Source organism: Egretta garzetta, unplaced genomic scaffold (assembly GCF_000687185.1).
Source record: "Egretta garzetta isolate BGI_Z169 unplaced genomic scaffold, ASM68718v1 scaffold161, whole genome shotgun sequence".
Classification (NCBI taxonomy): Eukaryota; Metazoa; Chordata; class Aves; order Pelecaniformes; family Ardeidae; genus Egretta; species Egretta garzetta.
The window spans coordinates 1,032,712-1,047,616 of NW_009258754.1; the positions used below are offsets into that span (position 1 = coordinate 1,032,712).

Sequence of the window (14,905 nt, forward strand, 5' to 3'; positions counted from 1 at the left end):
CTGAAGACAAACCTAGGAAGAGAGTGGCCTAACCTGCTTCAGGGGGATTGGGTGGTGTTTGGGTTTTCCTCCTGCAGGTCTCAGCTGCAGCTGGCCAAATCCAGTCTAGCTTTCAGACTAAGCTTGAGTAGTGCCAGCTGATGGCTGGTATGGAGCTCCTTTGGAAGGAGTTGTAATTCGGTGACTCCCAAAACTGCTTGGAGGACTAGTAGGTTGATGGGAAAGACTTAATTACTGGGCGGGCTGTTAACCTGCTTTGTAGTGTTTTCACTTTCTTGCATAACTTAAATCAGTCCAACAGGTTCCTCTGGTCACAGTTCTACTAACAGTTGGGTTGGGGGGAAGAAAGGTGTCTCAACTCTTGTGGTATTTCGTGTTTGGCATTTGGTTTATTCTGTGCTGCGGTGGCACGCTTTGACAAAGCCAATTCTGTCCCCTGAAATGGTGTAGAAGCAAGTGGAAATGCTGTATTTGTTACTTTCAAGTGTGTTAGCACAGTTAAAAGTACATGCTATTAAAAGATGATTAAATGAATCTGTACAAGCACCAGCTGGTTTTCTGGTACTCAAGTGCTCCAGCATGGTTTGGACTTGGCAGCGTAGGTAGGTAGGCTGTGCTATGGCAGAGCTCTTGGCACAGAACGCCCTTCCCTGCACACAGGGGATGGCTGCGAATAACTCCTCGACCAAAAGGCTCCCCCTGCCTAAAGACTGGTGCTGCCAGCCCCCAGCTCAGGGGCTGCTGGAGCCAGAGGAGCCAGCGTGCAATGCTGAGCAGAGGGCTCAAGGGGAGGACAGACCTATTTTTGGTTCCTGCATGTGGTATGCAAATGACACATTAATCAGTTGCATACCTTCTGCAGCCTGATTAGCCTTCAGTGAACTAGGAAACAAGCTGACTCCTCAGCATGTTTGAGGAACCAACACCAAAGCATGTTCTTGGGGCACCAAAGTCAGCTCGGGGGGAACAGGCTCACCTTGTTGGCCTGAAAATGGGAGTCAGGACTCTTCTATTTTAAGACATTACAGTTGCACAGATCAAAATGTTGTGATTGACCTTCTCAAAGGTGAGCAGGGAACCTAATTTCATGAAATAGAGGAATAGTCATGCAATAATCTCCTAAGTACCCACTTGCCCTAACAAAAAGGGATTGAATACACTTCCATGAGGAGGGAACGCAGCCTAGTAGTTACAGTACCCAGTGTTTAAGCCTTGGGCTTGGTTCTCCAAGCAGTTGCTGGGAGGTCCTGAACAAACTGTTGCTGCTGCTTGTGCCTCAGTTCCTAGGAGGTCATGGGTGTAACGATACTGAATTCTGTTGGGTGTTAGATCTGCAAATGAAGATTGGCTTATTTGAATGTGACCATCCCTCTGCTCTCATCAGCTGCTGAATTTTCTTAAATGGAAAGTACAGGCTAAAATCCAAACTTAACCTTGTATTATAAAATCTAAGTCTTCCTCTATGTTCCCATCCTGGAAAATGCTAGTTATGCAGCTAATTCTTATTATTTTAGGCAGGTGTAAATTCCCACAACAGAAGGTCTGTTTGCATATGTATACGTGCTTCTGTTCACTGCAGAAAATGATCTATAAAATGTACTGTGCATCACATCTTAGTGGGTGAGGACCATACCACAAGACTTCTTAGCACCAATTTATCCTGAAGGGTAGTTTAAATGGGATGTCAAGACTCCATTTAACTGAAACACAAAACTAGCTGAACTTGTGTGTGGTGGGAGGTAGTCTCCCAACTTTGTGGCTTTTGTCCTGTTATGTAGTCACTGATAGCTATTTTATAGTTATCTCTGATTCAGGAAACCCCTAGACCTAAAATATCGGTACCAGTAAAATGCAGGTAAGTCCCATTGCCAAAGCTCTATGCATGGTGCGTGGACCATGTACAAGACTTGCCTGCTCTTCAGATAAATAAGAATTTAAGTTGAAAATAAAAATGCTGTACTTGTGAAAGCTGGCTTAACTTTTCCCTCCTGTTCTCTTACAGGTATCTCCAAGCAGAAATCATGAACTGGCACTTCCCACTTCTCTTTGTTCTTGGGACTTTAACATCCGTGTGTTCCCAGTTCAGTTTTTATCCTCTGGAGGAACTTAGCTCTGATGTTGGAATCCAGGTCTTCAATCAGATAGTGAAAGCTAAGCCTCAGGACAATGTTGTTGTTTCTCCTCATGGGATTGCATCGGTCCTGGGGGTGTTGCAGCTGGGTGCTGATGGCAAGACAAAGAAGCAGCTGACAACTATGATGAGATACAGCGTAAATGGTCAGTGATTCCTAAGGTGGTTTGGGGTGTGTTTTGTCAGAATCTTCATGCTGTTTTGAGATGGCTTCCAAAGTGTGGTAGATTGCATCATATACCAATTAATTCTGTTTACCAAAGCACAGAATGGACATGCTTGAAATTAATTGGCAATTTGAGTATGGAGATGTACATATACTTGAACTGGCTTATAAGCGGCTTTGTTAATGACTTCAGGGCCCTGGCTAGAACTGCCTTTGTCTTTGCAAAATTGATTTTCCAGAACAGTGTGGATGGTGGTCTAGTGCCAGCACTATGCAGGAAAGCTGCAGCACCCCATTTTGGGCAGCCCTTAATGTGCCACTCCTTAGCTAACAGGGCAAGAGCATACTTCTTGTCAGCAAACTGAAAGCAATGCAAACTGTAACCATGCAATTTATTCTTTCACTTTGCTCTTCAGCTTTGTTCATTTGTGTTTCTGCTGTCAGGATCCCTGAATCTGTAGTTCTTGTAGTGCCCTCTTCTTGAAATGGCCGTTTCTGCTTGTTTCTGTGCCTGACACTGCATGCATCTGTGTTCATGTTCATCTGCCGATGTCTGCCCCTCGAGAGGGTGTAGGCTGAAGGTTCTTGCTGCTTTACTTTGCATGCTGAGTATTTTTGAGTGTTTGCCAGCAAGACTTAACATCTTAGTGCCAGCATTCTGCCTTCCTTCCAAGAATAGGAAACCCTCCAGGAGGTAAGTGCACACTTAAATCTTGAGCAGTATTGTCATATAACATGATTTCCTGTCTTCATTTGCTTTGCTGTTTTGGTTCTGGGTTTAAAGTGCAGCAAAATGATTTGTCAGCTTAAGATCTAAATGTTGTAGATTGAAATCTCTTCATGGGATAATAAACTTTAGGAACATTTGAATGCTCAAAATAAGCACTTGCAAAAAATTTTGAAGCATTATATCAACTGGTTTTATTTGGCCTGCAGACTTTCTAATCTTAACTGTGAGACACAGAGGTTCTCAAACTCCTTAGAAGGTAGCCAATACCTTGTTACAGAGGCTTGTTATGGGATGCTACCTATCTCTGCACAGATCTCCTCTGCTCTTGTTCATGATTGCCTTGCAGTCCTTTGGCAACTACAGCAACTCCTTCTTTGGAAAGGTAATAGTTGGAAAGTATTTAATTTATCTTTAGCTGTCTTTTAATGCAATTTAGCAGCTGGAAGCAAAGAGGAGAGCCAGCATCATGAGACCAGCCAGCTCTCCCCGGACCACCAGCAAGTGCTCCGTGGACCACCAGTGGTCCACAGAATACAGTTTGAGAACCTCTGTTATGGTATGTTCTCCAAAAGAATTTGCCCATAGTATTGGAGAGTGAACATGTAGAAATTCATACAAACAGTATTGCTAAAGCATTCGTGATACATGAAACAGCAAAGCCATCTGAGGCTTTTTCTTGTACGCAGCTAAGAGAATAACTCTGAACTAATTTATTCCCTTCATATCTCTTATCTCAAGTTTGTCTACATAAGGAAGCAGTCCGGAAATGTTTCTGCCTAAATTGTATTGGGAAACAGAGGGAGCCCATTAATAACTGCTGTAAAAACAGCCACCCAAGGATCCTGTTCAATGTAATGGTTGAACATGAAGTTGCTTGCCTGGCAATAGCTTCCCTGTGTAGACAAGCACTCATTCACAACCCATAACAACAGGGAGAACTGGGTATGGTGAACATAGCAGTTCTTCTATGCTGCCATGTGCCTTCTCTCATATACAGTGAAGGAGCTAGCAAGCACTTGATACAAGCTGCTTTCAGGTCCTAAGGATCTTGACTCTAAGCACTGGAACCTACTGCTTTCCCTTTTTCCTCTTTTTTTTTTTTGTTTTTAAAGGCAAGCTCATGTGTTAAAGGTTTGACTCCTGCTTGTAGCTAACTTAGGCCAAGACCTAGTCTTTAAGGAAACTAAGACTTTACTTGAACCTTATTATAGAAATCTTGACAGCTTCCTTTATTCTCCAGTAAATGGAAAGGAAGGATGGTGAGAAAATGACTTTTGCTTTGCGCTCAGAGGTTCAAGACCACCTGCATAATCCTGCAGGCCTGTTGGCTCCAAGTGAGCAGGCTGAGCCCTCGGCTTCCTTTGTCACTGTCACAGAACTGACTGGTGATCTGGGCTTGTATGATATGAAACACATTTTGGAACAGTTTGTTCTGCTGAAGAGTGTGTTATAACTCCTCACTAAGACTTGAACCTCAATATTGTCCCCAGCACTGTCCATAGCATTCTGAGTAGACAGCTAGAAGGTCAGCAGGCACCATGGTGAAGGTCATGTTTTTGCTGAGAAATAGTAGCATTCTTAGATGAGAGATCGGAAATGGGTGTTTTGGAAGGCCTCTCAGAATGCCTGCTTTGGTCTCCTTTTCTAGTCCAACACTTAAATGTCTGACCTTTCATGTCATTAATAGTTGCATATAAAGTAACTGTTTGTTATTATCTTATTCTAAATTAAACTTGCTGTTCTTTCCAACTAGGAGTTGGTAAAGCGTTAAAGAAGATAAACAGGCTCATAGTCTCAAAAAAGAATAAAGACATTGTTACAATTGCTAATGCAGTGTTTGCAAAGAGTGGCTTTAAAATGGAAGTGCCTTTTGTTACAAGGAACAAAGAGGTGTTTCAGTGCAGTGTCAAGAGTGTGGACTTTGAGGACCCAAATGCAGCATGTGATTCCATCAACCAGTGGGTGAAAAATGAAACAAGGGGTGAGTATTGGTGAGTGCTTTTTTTGTGCATGGTAGGGTGGTGTCTGAAACATCTCAGATTCAAATGTAAATACTGGGGAAAGATGGGGAGGTAGGAAAAGCTCTGCCCTGCAGCTGAAAGCTATCTTAAGACAGCTGGCATTAGTGTGGTGTTTTAGAGCTGGTGAGCCAGGAATCTGCATTCTCACTGCCCCAGCTGATGTGCCTGTCTGGTAGCCTTGAGATGCCTTCATACAACTTGTGGGAAACGCAAGCAGAGTTCTCTTGGAGCTATGCTTTCTCAAATAGAAATGATGCTTTCAAGCAACTCAGTCTCTGTAAATCAGGCTTGTGGAAAGCTGTAGAGTAGTTCCAGAGATCGCATTTTGCAATGTAACAGTAGTCTAGGTGAACTATGTGTTTGGTAACTCTTGGAGTTAAAACCAGTGCCTCCTGGATGTGAGGCATGTGTTAATGATGTTGGATGTGGTATTTGTGAAATGAGGCTGTCAAATTCTTTCTCTACCACATCACCAGTTTTGCATAGCAATGTTGCAAGCAATGTGTGAATGGGAAAGTGTTTCAGCTAAAACTATTAACCCTGTAACATAGTCTTACATCTGCTCACATGCTGGAGAGGGTAAGGCCCTGTTGGTTATAACATCAGTCTGTTGATTAGCAAGGTATGTTTCCCTTCTAATTATCCCAAAGGTTTACTTTTTGACAAAGAATACCATTGGCTTTAGGAACCTCAAATGTATTGCCCCATGAGGAGTTGGCACACTCATAAATCAAGAGGCCTAAAGTAATATGTGCTTCACATCCTTAATAAAAAGTTGTCCAGCATTATGACAGCAAATACTCAGACTTCCTTTATTTCTTCCAGGTATGATTGATCAGGTTGTAGCTCCAGATGATATTGATAGCAGTTTGACCAGACTGGTTCTAGTAAACGCTGTGTATTTCAAGGGCTTATGGAAATCACGATTTCGACCTGAAAATACAAAGAAACGTCCATTTTATGGAGCTGATGGGAAGACCTACCAAGTTCCTATGCTGTCCCAATTATCTATCTTCCGCTGTGGTAAGCTCAGTAACTCCCGCTACTGCCAACAATGGTTGTAAAGTTTGCTCATACCCTTCAAACTGAAGCAAGAGTTTGCTGTACATGTGGTGTTTAATGGTATTGTATTTTGTAGCTGATGTATGAGGCTTTGAGTTACAGAAGTATTTCATACTGCTGGTATGGATGAGCTTGCTGTGCAAGGTATTTAACAGTTGCTTAAGGCTGAATACTCTGTCAAAGTACCCACCTTATCCTGTTGCCTTTTAAAAAGGAAAATTGGAAGTACCCAAACTGAGAACTTTGCATGTTACTTAACCTTTGCAGTAAGAAGAAATCCTTATTCAAGGTGCAAGAATAAAGGAAAACTGCCAACAGAGATAGAACCCTGAGGTTTGTCTGGTGATGAGCTGTATATGAAAGAAAGATTGGAGTAGAATCAATCTATATTTTACTGTATAATAAAGAAATGAGGCTTGCACAGTCCCCAGTCCTGTGGGAGCCAGAAGAGCACAGGGTTAGCATGTTGGCTCTATCTCTCAAGGTGTGAAACTGCTCTTCAAATTCAAATTGAGTCACAAGTGAAAAGAAGTTCGGCAGGTTCAGCCAGATTTCCATCAGAGACTCTCAGAGCTGACATAGGCAGCTTGATGTGACTGACAGTGTACTTCAGAGCTTCAGCATGGCAACCCTATGGGGATTTTATTGGTCGAAGTAAGACTGGAGCTCTGATAAAAGAACATCTTCTGTTGCGCCCTTCGAAGAAGAGAGCAGTGCTGCCTGGAACTCGCTTCCATGTGTGCTAAATACAGGCTGAGAAATAGGCCTGAGAATACAGCTTGCTATAAATCAAAAAACCAAGACCCACTGTGCTTTTAAATGGCCTAGTTTTACTGACAGTAGCGCTCAACTAATATTACTAGATACGTGTTGAAGTAAACAGCTGTACCTTTCTATTGCAAACCCATGTATTGGAGCAGCTGTAATGTAATAATTTGAGAACTCCTGAAAATGTGAGTTGGGTCAGGTGGGGAAGCCTGCTGCAGTGTATATTACTTTTCTGTGGAGTTTGAAAGAATTTCATAACTTAAGATGGGCTTTAGTAAGACTATTATCTTAAAGGCTTTTGATTCTGATGCTGGTTAAAAACTCTATTATGTTGGCCTATGTTTAAGCTAGAAAAGCTATTGAGACTAGAAAGGGACAAGAGAAATACTACCGAGTTAGGACTCATTTTAGGTTGGGTATCTTTGGATATCCTAACACAGGGACTCTATCTTGTTTATGCTTGCAAAGGGATCTTTAAAAGTTTAAATTTCTTAAGCATCTTAAATCCCATCAGTTGACTGTGAAGATGAACCCCCCCTCTTGTTTGATACGCCTCAGTAGTAATGATAGTAGCATGTAGCAGATCAGTAGTACTTTACTGTTGAACAGTTTACCTCTTGTTTACTGTTCCGTAGCTGATGCGACCAGGATTTTGATCTGTAGGCCCTAGTCTGAGAGCTGCTGTCATAGTAAAAGGAAATAATCAAACTGCTAAGCTTGACACAATTCCTGCAAAATAAGTGCAATGCTGCCAGTTGTCTAGGAATATGATCTCAGTCAAGGCAGGTTGCATGGCCCTGGCAACAAGATTAAATTTCTAATGAAGATGTCTATTTTCAGCTTGGGCTGACAAGTGCAGACTTACATGAAGAAAGGGAAAGATAGTAAGTTCTTATTGCTATCCAAAAACTTTCCCAGAAACACTGTCTGTAGTTAAACTGACAAGTCTTCACTTGAAACTCCTATAAAAAGCATTTGCTTCCCAGTCATATGCCAGAAATCCCACAGTAACCAAAGGGAACATGGAGGAGGAGAGGGTTGCTCAAAGACAGTCTTCCCAATGCTTGCTGTAACTCGGAGGTGTTGCTATCCCATTCCTCCTCATTGAACTGGCCTCCTGCACTGCCTCAAAGCTGCTGCTTTCTACTATCTTACAGTGCTTGACTGCTTCCTAGTGACATCCTTATTAAGCAAGAAAATGAAGTAAATGCAACAAACTAATTCAAACAGGAGCTCTTCCAATAACTCTTGGAGGAAAAGGAGCTTGTCTACAAGATCTCCTCAGTTTGGAAAGACAGTCTGCTTTTTCTTGCTTTTTGTTTCTCTGTGCTCCATTGGTTCTGGTACAGCTGAGATCTAAAGTAGAGATCCGGCTGATTCACATACCTGGTTATTTCAAACATAGCTGGAGTCAGTTTTAAGATGTGGGCAAAGCTTTCCTAACAGGCTCTTACAGTGCTAGGTGTCTAAAGGTAAAATAGAGATTTTAGACTCTTAAGAATTATGGCTCACTAGGTTTTCTTATTTTTTTTTAGGCACTACAAGTACTCCGAATGAGCTGTGGTATAATATTATTGAATTGCCGTACCATGGTGAAATGATAAGCATGTTAATTGCTCTGCCTACGGAAAGCACAACACCACTCTCTGCTATCATTCCCCACATCAGCACAAAAACAATAGGAAGCTGGATGACAACCATGGTAGCAAAAAGGGTGCAGGTTATTTTACCTAAGTAAGTACTAATATAATCCATTTCTCCTTCAGAGAATTTTATGGGGCTCTTATATATGTATATCTCCTCTGATACAGGAGAAAGGACTTAACTTTTCTGCATAATACTGATGTATTCTTGTTTGTTTGTTCCAACTAGATTTACGGCAGTAGCAGAAACAGACTTAAAGGACCCTCTGAAAGCACTTGGTATTACAGATATGTTTGACCAGTCAAAGGCAAACTTTGCAAAAATAACAAGTAAGTTTTTTGCTTGTGTGGTTTCTGTTTTTTGTTTTTTTAAATCTGTGGCGGTCCTTATTCGTAGCTTCTCACATGGAATAAAGCACTGATTTACCAATGCAGTTGTCTATTTTGTCTTGGATAAGTGTTACCATGACATTGGAGCAAGTTGTTTTGTAGCCTACTGGAGCTAAGTTCTGTTTTGTAGCCAGCCAAGCATGGCTGCTTGCTTCTATTGAACGCTGCAGTGGCTTTTTTCCCCTTGTCTTGCATTACAGTAGTAAATCATATTGGTCAGCTTAAGATTTGATACTACAACCTGAGTCTCAAGCATAGTCTAAAACCTATGGCAGGACTTCTAACAACACCATACCTTAGGCTGTAACAAATACTGCAACTGTACTATTTAACTTTTCCCTGAAGTATGTGTTTAATTACTTTTTCTTGAGCTGTAGGAAAGCTCAAAGGAACAAATTCCCAGTTTAAGGGACTGGACCAAACCAGAGCTGTAAATATTAGTATCTGAAAATGGGGTGTAGATGTGTTTGAACTCTTGACTCTAAAATGTCCTCTTACTCCTGTTCTCTGCTTCCATTAAACTCCTGATAGTTTCTACAGAGAGATCTAACAAAAAAAGCCTGCCTTGTACTGGCTTGTTTTGAAAACAAATTCCTGTGTTTCACTGAAAGCAAGGTGTCTTGCTAAGTGCTTCCCCCCCCAACATTGAGATAAATGGGAGTGTAACTTAAATAAAAATAGCATATTTTTTCAGTAATTTGTTTAATTAAAACTAAAAAGGCAAGTGAACACTTCTAACTTAAACCATCAAATAAGAAAACCTACTAAAAGGGGAGGAGTAAGATAGATTATTCCCTGTTTAATTGTTAACTTAGTGACTGTATTCAAAAGTATTAACAGTTGTGTTCTTCACTGCAACTTCAGGATTTCAGAAGGATTGTAGCAGCTTTTATTATTCTTAGCCATGCTAGCAGAGCTGGTAGTTATGAGGTACTTAGGACGCTTGCAGTTAGTTTTACTGAAAGCACTGTTCTCCTTGGGTTTTTCAGGAACAGAAGGTCTTCATGTATCTCATGTTCTGCAAAAGACAAAGATTGAAGTTAGTGAAGATGGAACCAAAGCTTCTGCAGCAACAAGTAAGCAACTGTACTGATAACTGTCAGACTTGGGAAAACTGTATTAGAAGGCTATACCACTAAGCAAAGATAGCCCACTTAGAGCATGTTCCTGCAATGGTCTCTGACTTAAGATCAGATCCATTGATGGATTTTATGTAATTACTTGGGAAAATCCTAACTTGCCAATATTGATCAGACCATTGGTATACTCTAAGAATATAAACAGGCTTACTTCTAGAGAAGTGTCTTCTACAAGTTAACGCTTTGGCCATCAATGTAATATTTCTGGTTATCCAGATGGCAAAGAGGACTAAGCTACTACATCCTTTGGGTAACAACCCAAGACTTCCTTCCAGCTTTCTGTGGGTCTTGTGTGGTATTTTTTTAATATGGTTCTAAGAATAACATGTGACCCGTGTGGCTTTAAATGTCCAAGTTGGTAGGCTTTAGGTATTTATCTCTACCTCTGCAAGCTTCTAGTATACACTAGGAAACTTCACTTTGATAGAGCATATAATGTGTTGTGATATTTGCTCTGCCTAACTTTAAACCTTATCTTTCTTGCAAGCTGCAATCTTAATAGCCAGGTCATCCCCTCCTTGGTTCATAGTAGACAGGCCGTTCGTATTTTTCATCCGGCACAATCCTACAGGTAAGAGCATTTGTATGTGCTTTTTTGCTTAGAAGTTGAATATCAGCTATGCAATAGAGACAAAAGAAATCTGGAGCTACTGAATAACTATTGCTTTTAAAAAAAAAAAAGTCCCACAAGTATATTTTTATGCCTTCAATATTAGATTATTTTATTTGGAATACATCTCAGAACAGGAAAAAATGTAAGTATTGGCTGCCAGGTTAACAGAAACACGCATGGCAGGTTCATGGGTACAAAAGAACAGTCTTTAATACTCAGTTTCCCTGAGTGGAAAGGAAATAACTCTAACTGATAGTGAATTGGTGAATAGGACACAGCTTTCTGATGGGCAGTAAAATAGTGCTAGGGCAAAAGCTAAAACAGGGGCTCTAGAGATCTAGGATGTTGCCCCAGCCTGCTGTGAACAGAAGCGAGTGTTCAAACGTAGTGATAGTGGTTTCTTTGCAGCATGGGTTGAGTTGCCTAGAGCAGTGCTGCCCCAGTTACTTTGAATAACTCATCTACTTCTTGCAGTGACATGTGGATGATGGATATCCTAGTTAATAGGGAACAAGATGCAGCTGCCAGCACCAGGGGAAGAGGAGGCTCCTGGCAGCTGTCCCCATCCTGAGGCTCCACAGAGCATCAACAGAACTATGTGTCTCTAGAAATATGAGCTGGCCACCTATCCAAACATACACTTCCCTGAGCTCAGAAACTTGAGGGAGGCTAGACAAGACAGGCGAGGTGGCTTGGCTGTGCTCTGTGGGCTTCATGCTTTTATGGAAAAGTTTAACTGTATTTATGGACTATGGTAATCCTTGTTTTCGTTTCATCCCTCAGGTACAATCTTGTTTATGGGACAAATAAACAAACCTTGAATGTGGAAAAGACTGTCTTCAAGAAGTAAACAGACTCATGACACACCCCTGTTCTGTTAAATATTTTGTACTCTACTCTTTGACTTCACTCAAGAGCTAGTTTTAACCACTGACTAGGTTTTGAAACAGGAGTCAACGTAGTTCTGGCTTTGTGGGGGGGAAAAATACAGATTGAAAACTACAGTATCTCTTCAAAATGTCTAAAAGATTCTCTAAACTACTGAATGGTTACCTATGCTAACAAACTTTTGAGCTTTTTCTGTATCTACTAAGAATTTTATGTATGGCTTTTGTGAGAGGATTTTAACAAAGAATGGTAAACGTTTCTATTAATGTTGGTTTTTTCTTGTGTGTGGAAAAAGTCTAATTTTGTAGATACCACCTATCAAGATTACTTTTGGTTCTTGAGTATCTTGGTACCTGGATATTCTTGGTAGAAATAGATTAAAAGTTCTAGCAATTTTTATTTTATATAGTGCATGTATCACTAAGAGTTTTAAAACTCCTGTGGTGTTAGATACACATTGCATTGTCCTGTCTTATTGTAATGTAAACTCGTCGTTGCTAGTATACACTTTCTATTGGATTTAAATTTTATATTTGTTTTTGTACAAAGGAAAAAATAAAACTGCATTATGAACAGTCAACGTTGTGGATCATGGATGTGCTGATGGGTATTTGGGTCCAGAGCCCTGTGAAGTACTTGTTTGAGACTCCTTTCTAGGGAAGGTGAAAGAAGGGTGGGTTTGAGATTTTTGTGGGGGGTTTTTGTGCGGTTGTGGTGATGGGTGGTGTTTTGGGGTTTTTTGTTCTTGGTGGGTTTTTTGGTTTGGTTCTTTTTTACTGCCTGCTGCCGATTACCTCTTCTGCTGAAGCCATTCTGCTGCGGATGAATTATCTGTGGATTCATATATTTGCTATGCCCAGGTTACTGCTAAAACTGCTGTGTGAGGACATTTGAAAGCACCTTCGGGGCCCTTCCTCCTGCTCCCTATGGTGTAGGTTATGTGCACATTTGCATGTCTTCAGTCCCTTGCAGGACTCTCCTGAGTGCAAAACTCTTCGAAAGATAAGCAGTAAATCCCTTTGGCTCATCACAGATGGATCTTTGTTTGCAAGCATGCTGTACTGCTCCTGTGGCAAGCGAGGGATTTGGATGGGGAAGGTAAATCTTTGATATTGGCTGCTTCTCTTAAGGGCACACTCACAGTGAGAGGAGGCTGGCTTGATGGTGGTCTGTGGGGAGAAATTCCTGCAGTGTTTGACAGACCCCTGGTGTAAGTAGATGACTGTTGCATATATGCACAAGCTAGAAGATGAATGAGTGTTGAGCCTCTTTGTCAGGTAAGAACAAAAGACGAAGTGAAGATGCTTCCAGCAGAAAATACCTGAATGTGTCATGGATGGCCAGTCCTAACCCAGTATAAAAACCAGGATGAGATCTAATAATATACTGCCACAGCAGCTCTATAGGAAGAATGTCTGGCTCTAACTGCTGGCCTCTCTTTTCCTGCTTGACTACTGCAAACATCAAGAAGAATAAGTCTGGCTAGCTGTCTTTTATGGGATGGATCAGCTGCCTACCACCAAATCTGTGTAAGCTGGGCGATACGTCCTCCTGCATGCTTGCTTGTGGTGCTGGATGCTGAGGGCTGGATCTCCTGCACTTGGCTCCAAAGAGGTGAATGGAGAAGCTAGCGAGGTCTAGTTCTTTTCCTGTCTCATTGAAGAAAAAGTGAGCCACACAGGCAGAGGCAAAAAAACCCACCCGAAAACATGTAAGTATGTGACTGATATAACTACAGATTCTGGTGCTGGTCAGGCTTGCCCTCGACTCCTTGCATCTCATGGGGGTAAGGAACAAAAGTAATAACAGAATTGTTACTGAGTTTTGTACAGTTAGTGACACCTGCACTGGTTTGCCTTGCATCTAGCTTGAGTATGGCTTCTCCTGCAAAAATAGAGAAACGTTGCCTCAAACGGTATAGCTCTGGCCTGAGCTGGACTTCAGAAGGCAGGATGTATGTGAGAAGTGACTGCTGGGGTGCAAGGTGCTTTCTTAGGGCTCTGGAGCAATGTGGAATTGTATTTCAGAGTAATAGTACTGCTGTTTTGATATCAAAACAAAATTAGAATGAGAATTAACTTTTCAGTTGCTTCTATTTGATGTTTGTGGTAAGAATTCAAGTATTAAGGGGTTGGCACTGAAACCCCCATAGGGCTTGCATACAGCAGCAGTGTGTGCTCTGTGCAGCAAGCAGGCTTGCGATTAGATTTGGGCAAGAAAAATGGTAGTGACATAAGTTTTCAGGTTTGCCTTAGCACAGTTTCTGTAAACAACTGTTGGTGCCTTCTGTTAGTCCTGAAATAATCTGCAGAATAAGATGATTGCTTAGAGCACTGAACAAAGAGTAACTGTGGTTATTTTCTTTTTCCCCAAAGCTGGACAACGAAGAGCGTGGCTTGGCAAATGTGAATGGGTTTATTCAGCCTGACGGGGCTGGGACTACCTGCCCAAGCTGGGCAAACTGATGGGGAATGTCACGTAGCAGCTACTTGGGAGCTTCAAGGTTCTGCCGTACATGGGTGAAATACATCACTGCTCAGAAAAAGGGGTTTCAGCTCTGACACTCCTAAGCAGTATCTTTCTTTTTTTGGTGCTGGGAAAGAAAAGTTTAACAAAAGCAGGTTTGAACTAAGATGCTGATGATATTTGCCTGTTAACTGGGTAAAGTTGATCAGGATGAAGGGAAGTGAAAGAAGAGCCTGGGAAGCAGAGGGTTAGGCTAGCTGCTAAAAAATTCCTTTTCAGTAATGCTGTAAAAACACTGTCTGTACTCTTCAGTCCTGGGAGTTGATTCATATCGAATTTCCAGTCCTATAACTAGGGTTCAGTGTGATGTTTTAGTGTTAGGCCTGTGCTGACTGTAGCCTTATTAACCCTTGCTGTAGCAGTCTCTCAGCTGCTCTTGAAAGACTTTGGGGAATCTGCCTGCAATCTGCAGAGGTTGTCTGTTAACTTTTTTTTTTAATCTTTGTCTCCAGGAATATCAAGCCTAAGGTGTATGCTCATGCTGCTTAGGTCTGCTTAAATCTGTTCCTCCTTTACTCCCAGCTGCTTTGCAGTTGAACTTTGTCTTTACAGAGAAGCCGAGGTGATTTTGGGTCCCTGAGCCCTACAACACGGGCAGCCCTGCACCCTGCATGAGGGCAGGAGGAGGACTGGGGAAGAATTGTCCTCGGGGAGGAACAGAGACTGTGAGACTGAATGTGTAAAGCTCAACCTACTGATGGATTGGTAACTTCAAGCAGGAACATAACTCCATGCAGAATTGCAGCTCAGATGATATCATTCTCTATCTGCGGCTACTGGCTGCTTTCCCTAGGTATGCCTCAGTTTCTCCGTCTTTAAAAGTGGAGG

At 41.7% G+C, this 14,905-nt stretch overlaps 1 protein-coding gene across 2 annotated transcripts; it reads left to right on the forward strand.

Moving 5' to 3' along the window:
* The first annotated feature begins 2,006 nt into the window (after positions 1-2,006).
* SERPINE2 (serpin family E member 2) lies at positions 2,007-12,095 on the forward strand. Of its 2 annotated transcripts, XM_009649122.2 has the most exons (9): positions 2,007-2,277; positions 3,464-3,583; positions 4,781-5,008; positions 5,874-6,071; positions 8,414-8,612; positions 8,751-8,851; positions 9,901-9,987; positions 10,538-10,621; positions 11,447-12,095. In XM_009649122.2, exons 1-9 carry the CDS (start codon positions 2,022-2,024, stop codon positions 11,482-11,484), a joined length of 1,311 nt encoding a protein of 436 aa, XP_009647417.1. In that variant the 5' UTR covers positions 2,007-2,021; the 3' UTR covers positions 11,485-12,095. The 2 variants fall into 2 exon arrangements, with proteins under 2 accessions (XP_009647417.1, XP_009647419.1); XM_009649124.2 differs by lacking the exon at positions 3,464-3,583 and having other exon boundaries at positions 11,447-12,094.
* The last annotated feature ends 2,810 nt before the right edge of the window (positions 12,096-14,905 follow it).

Bases quoted from the DNA above. Each gene is read 5' to 3' on its own strand.
- SERPINE2 (XM_009649122.2), top strand. From the start codon at position 2,022: ATGAACTGGCACTTCCCACTTCTCTTTGTTCTTGGGACTTTAACATCC. The intron at 8,613-8,750 runs GTAAGTACTAAT...TGTTCCAACTAG, and splicing joins GTGCAGGTTATTTTACCTAA to ATTTACGGCAGTAGCAGAAA. The intron at 8,852-9,900 runs GTAAGTTTTTTG...TGGGTTTTTCAG, and splicing joins AAACTTTGCAAAAATAACAA to GAACAGAAGGTCTTCATGTA.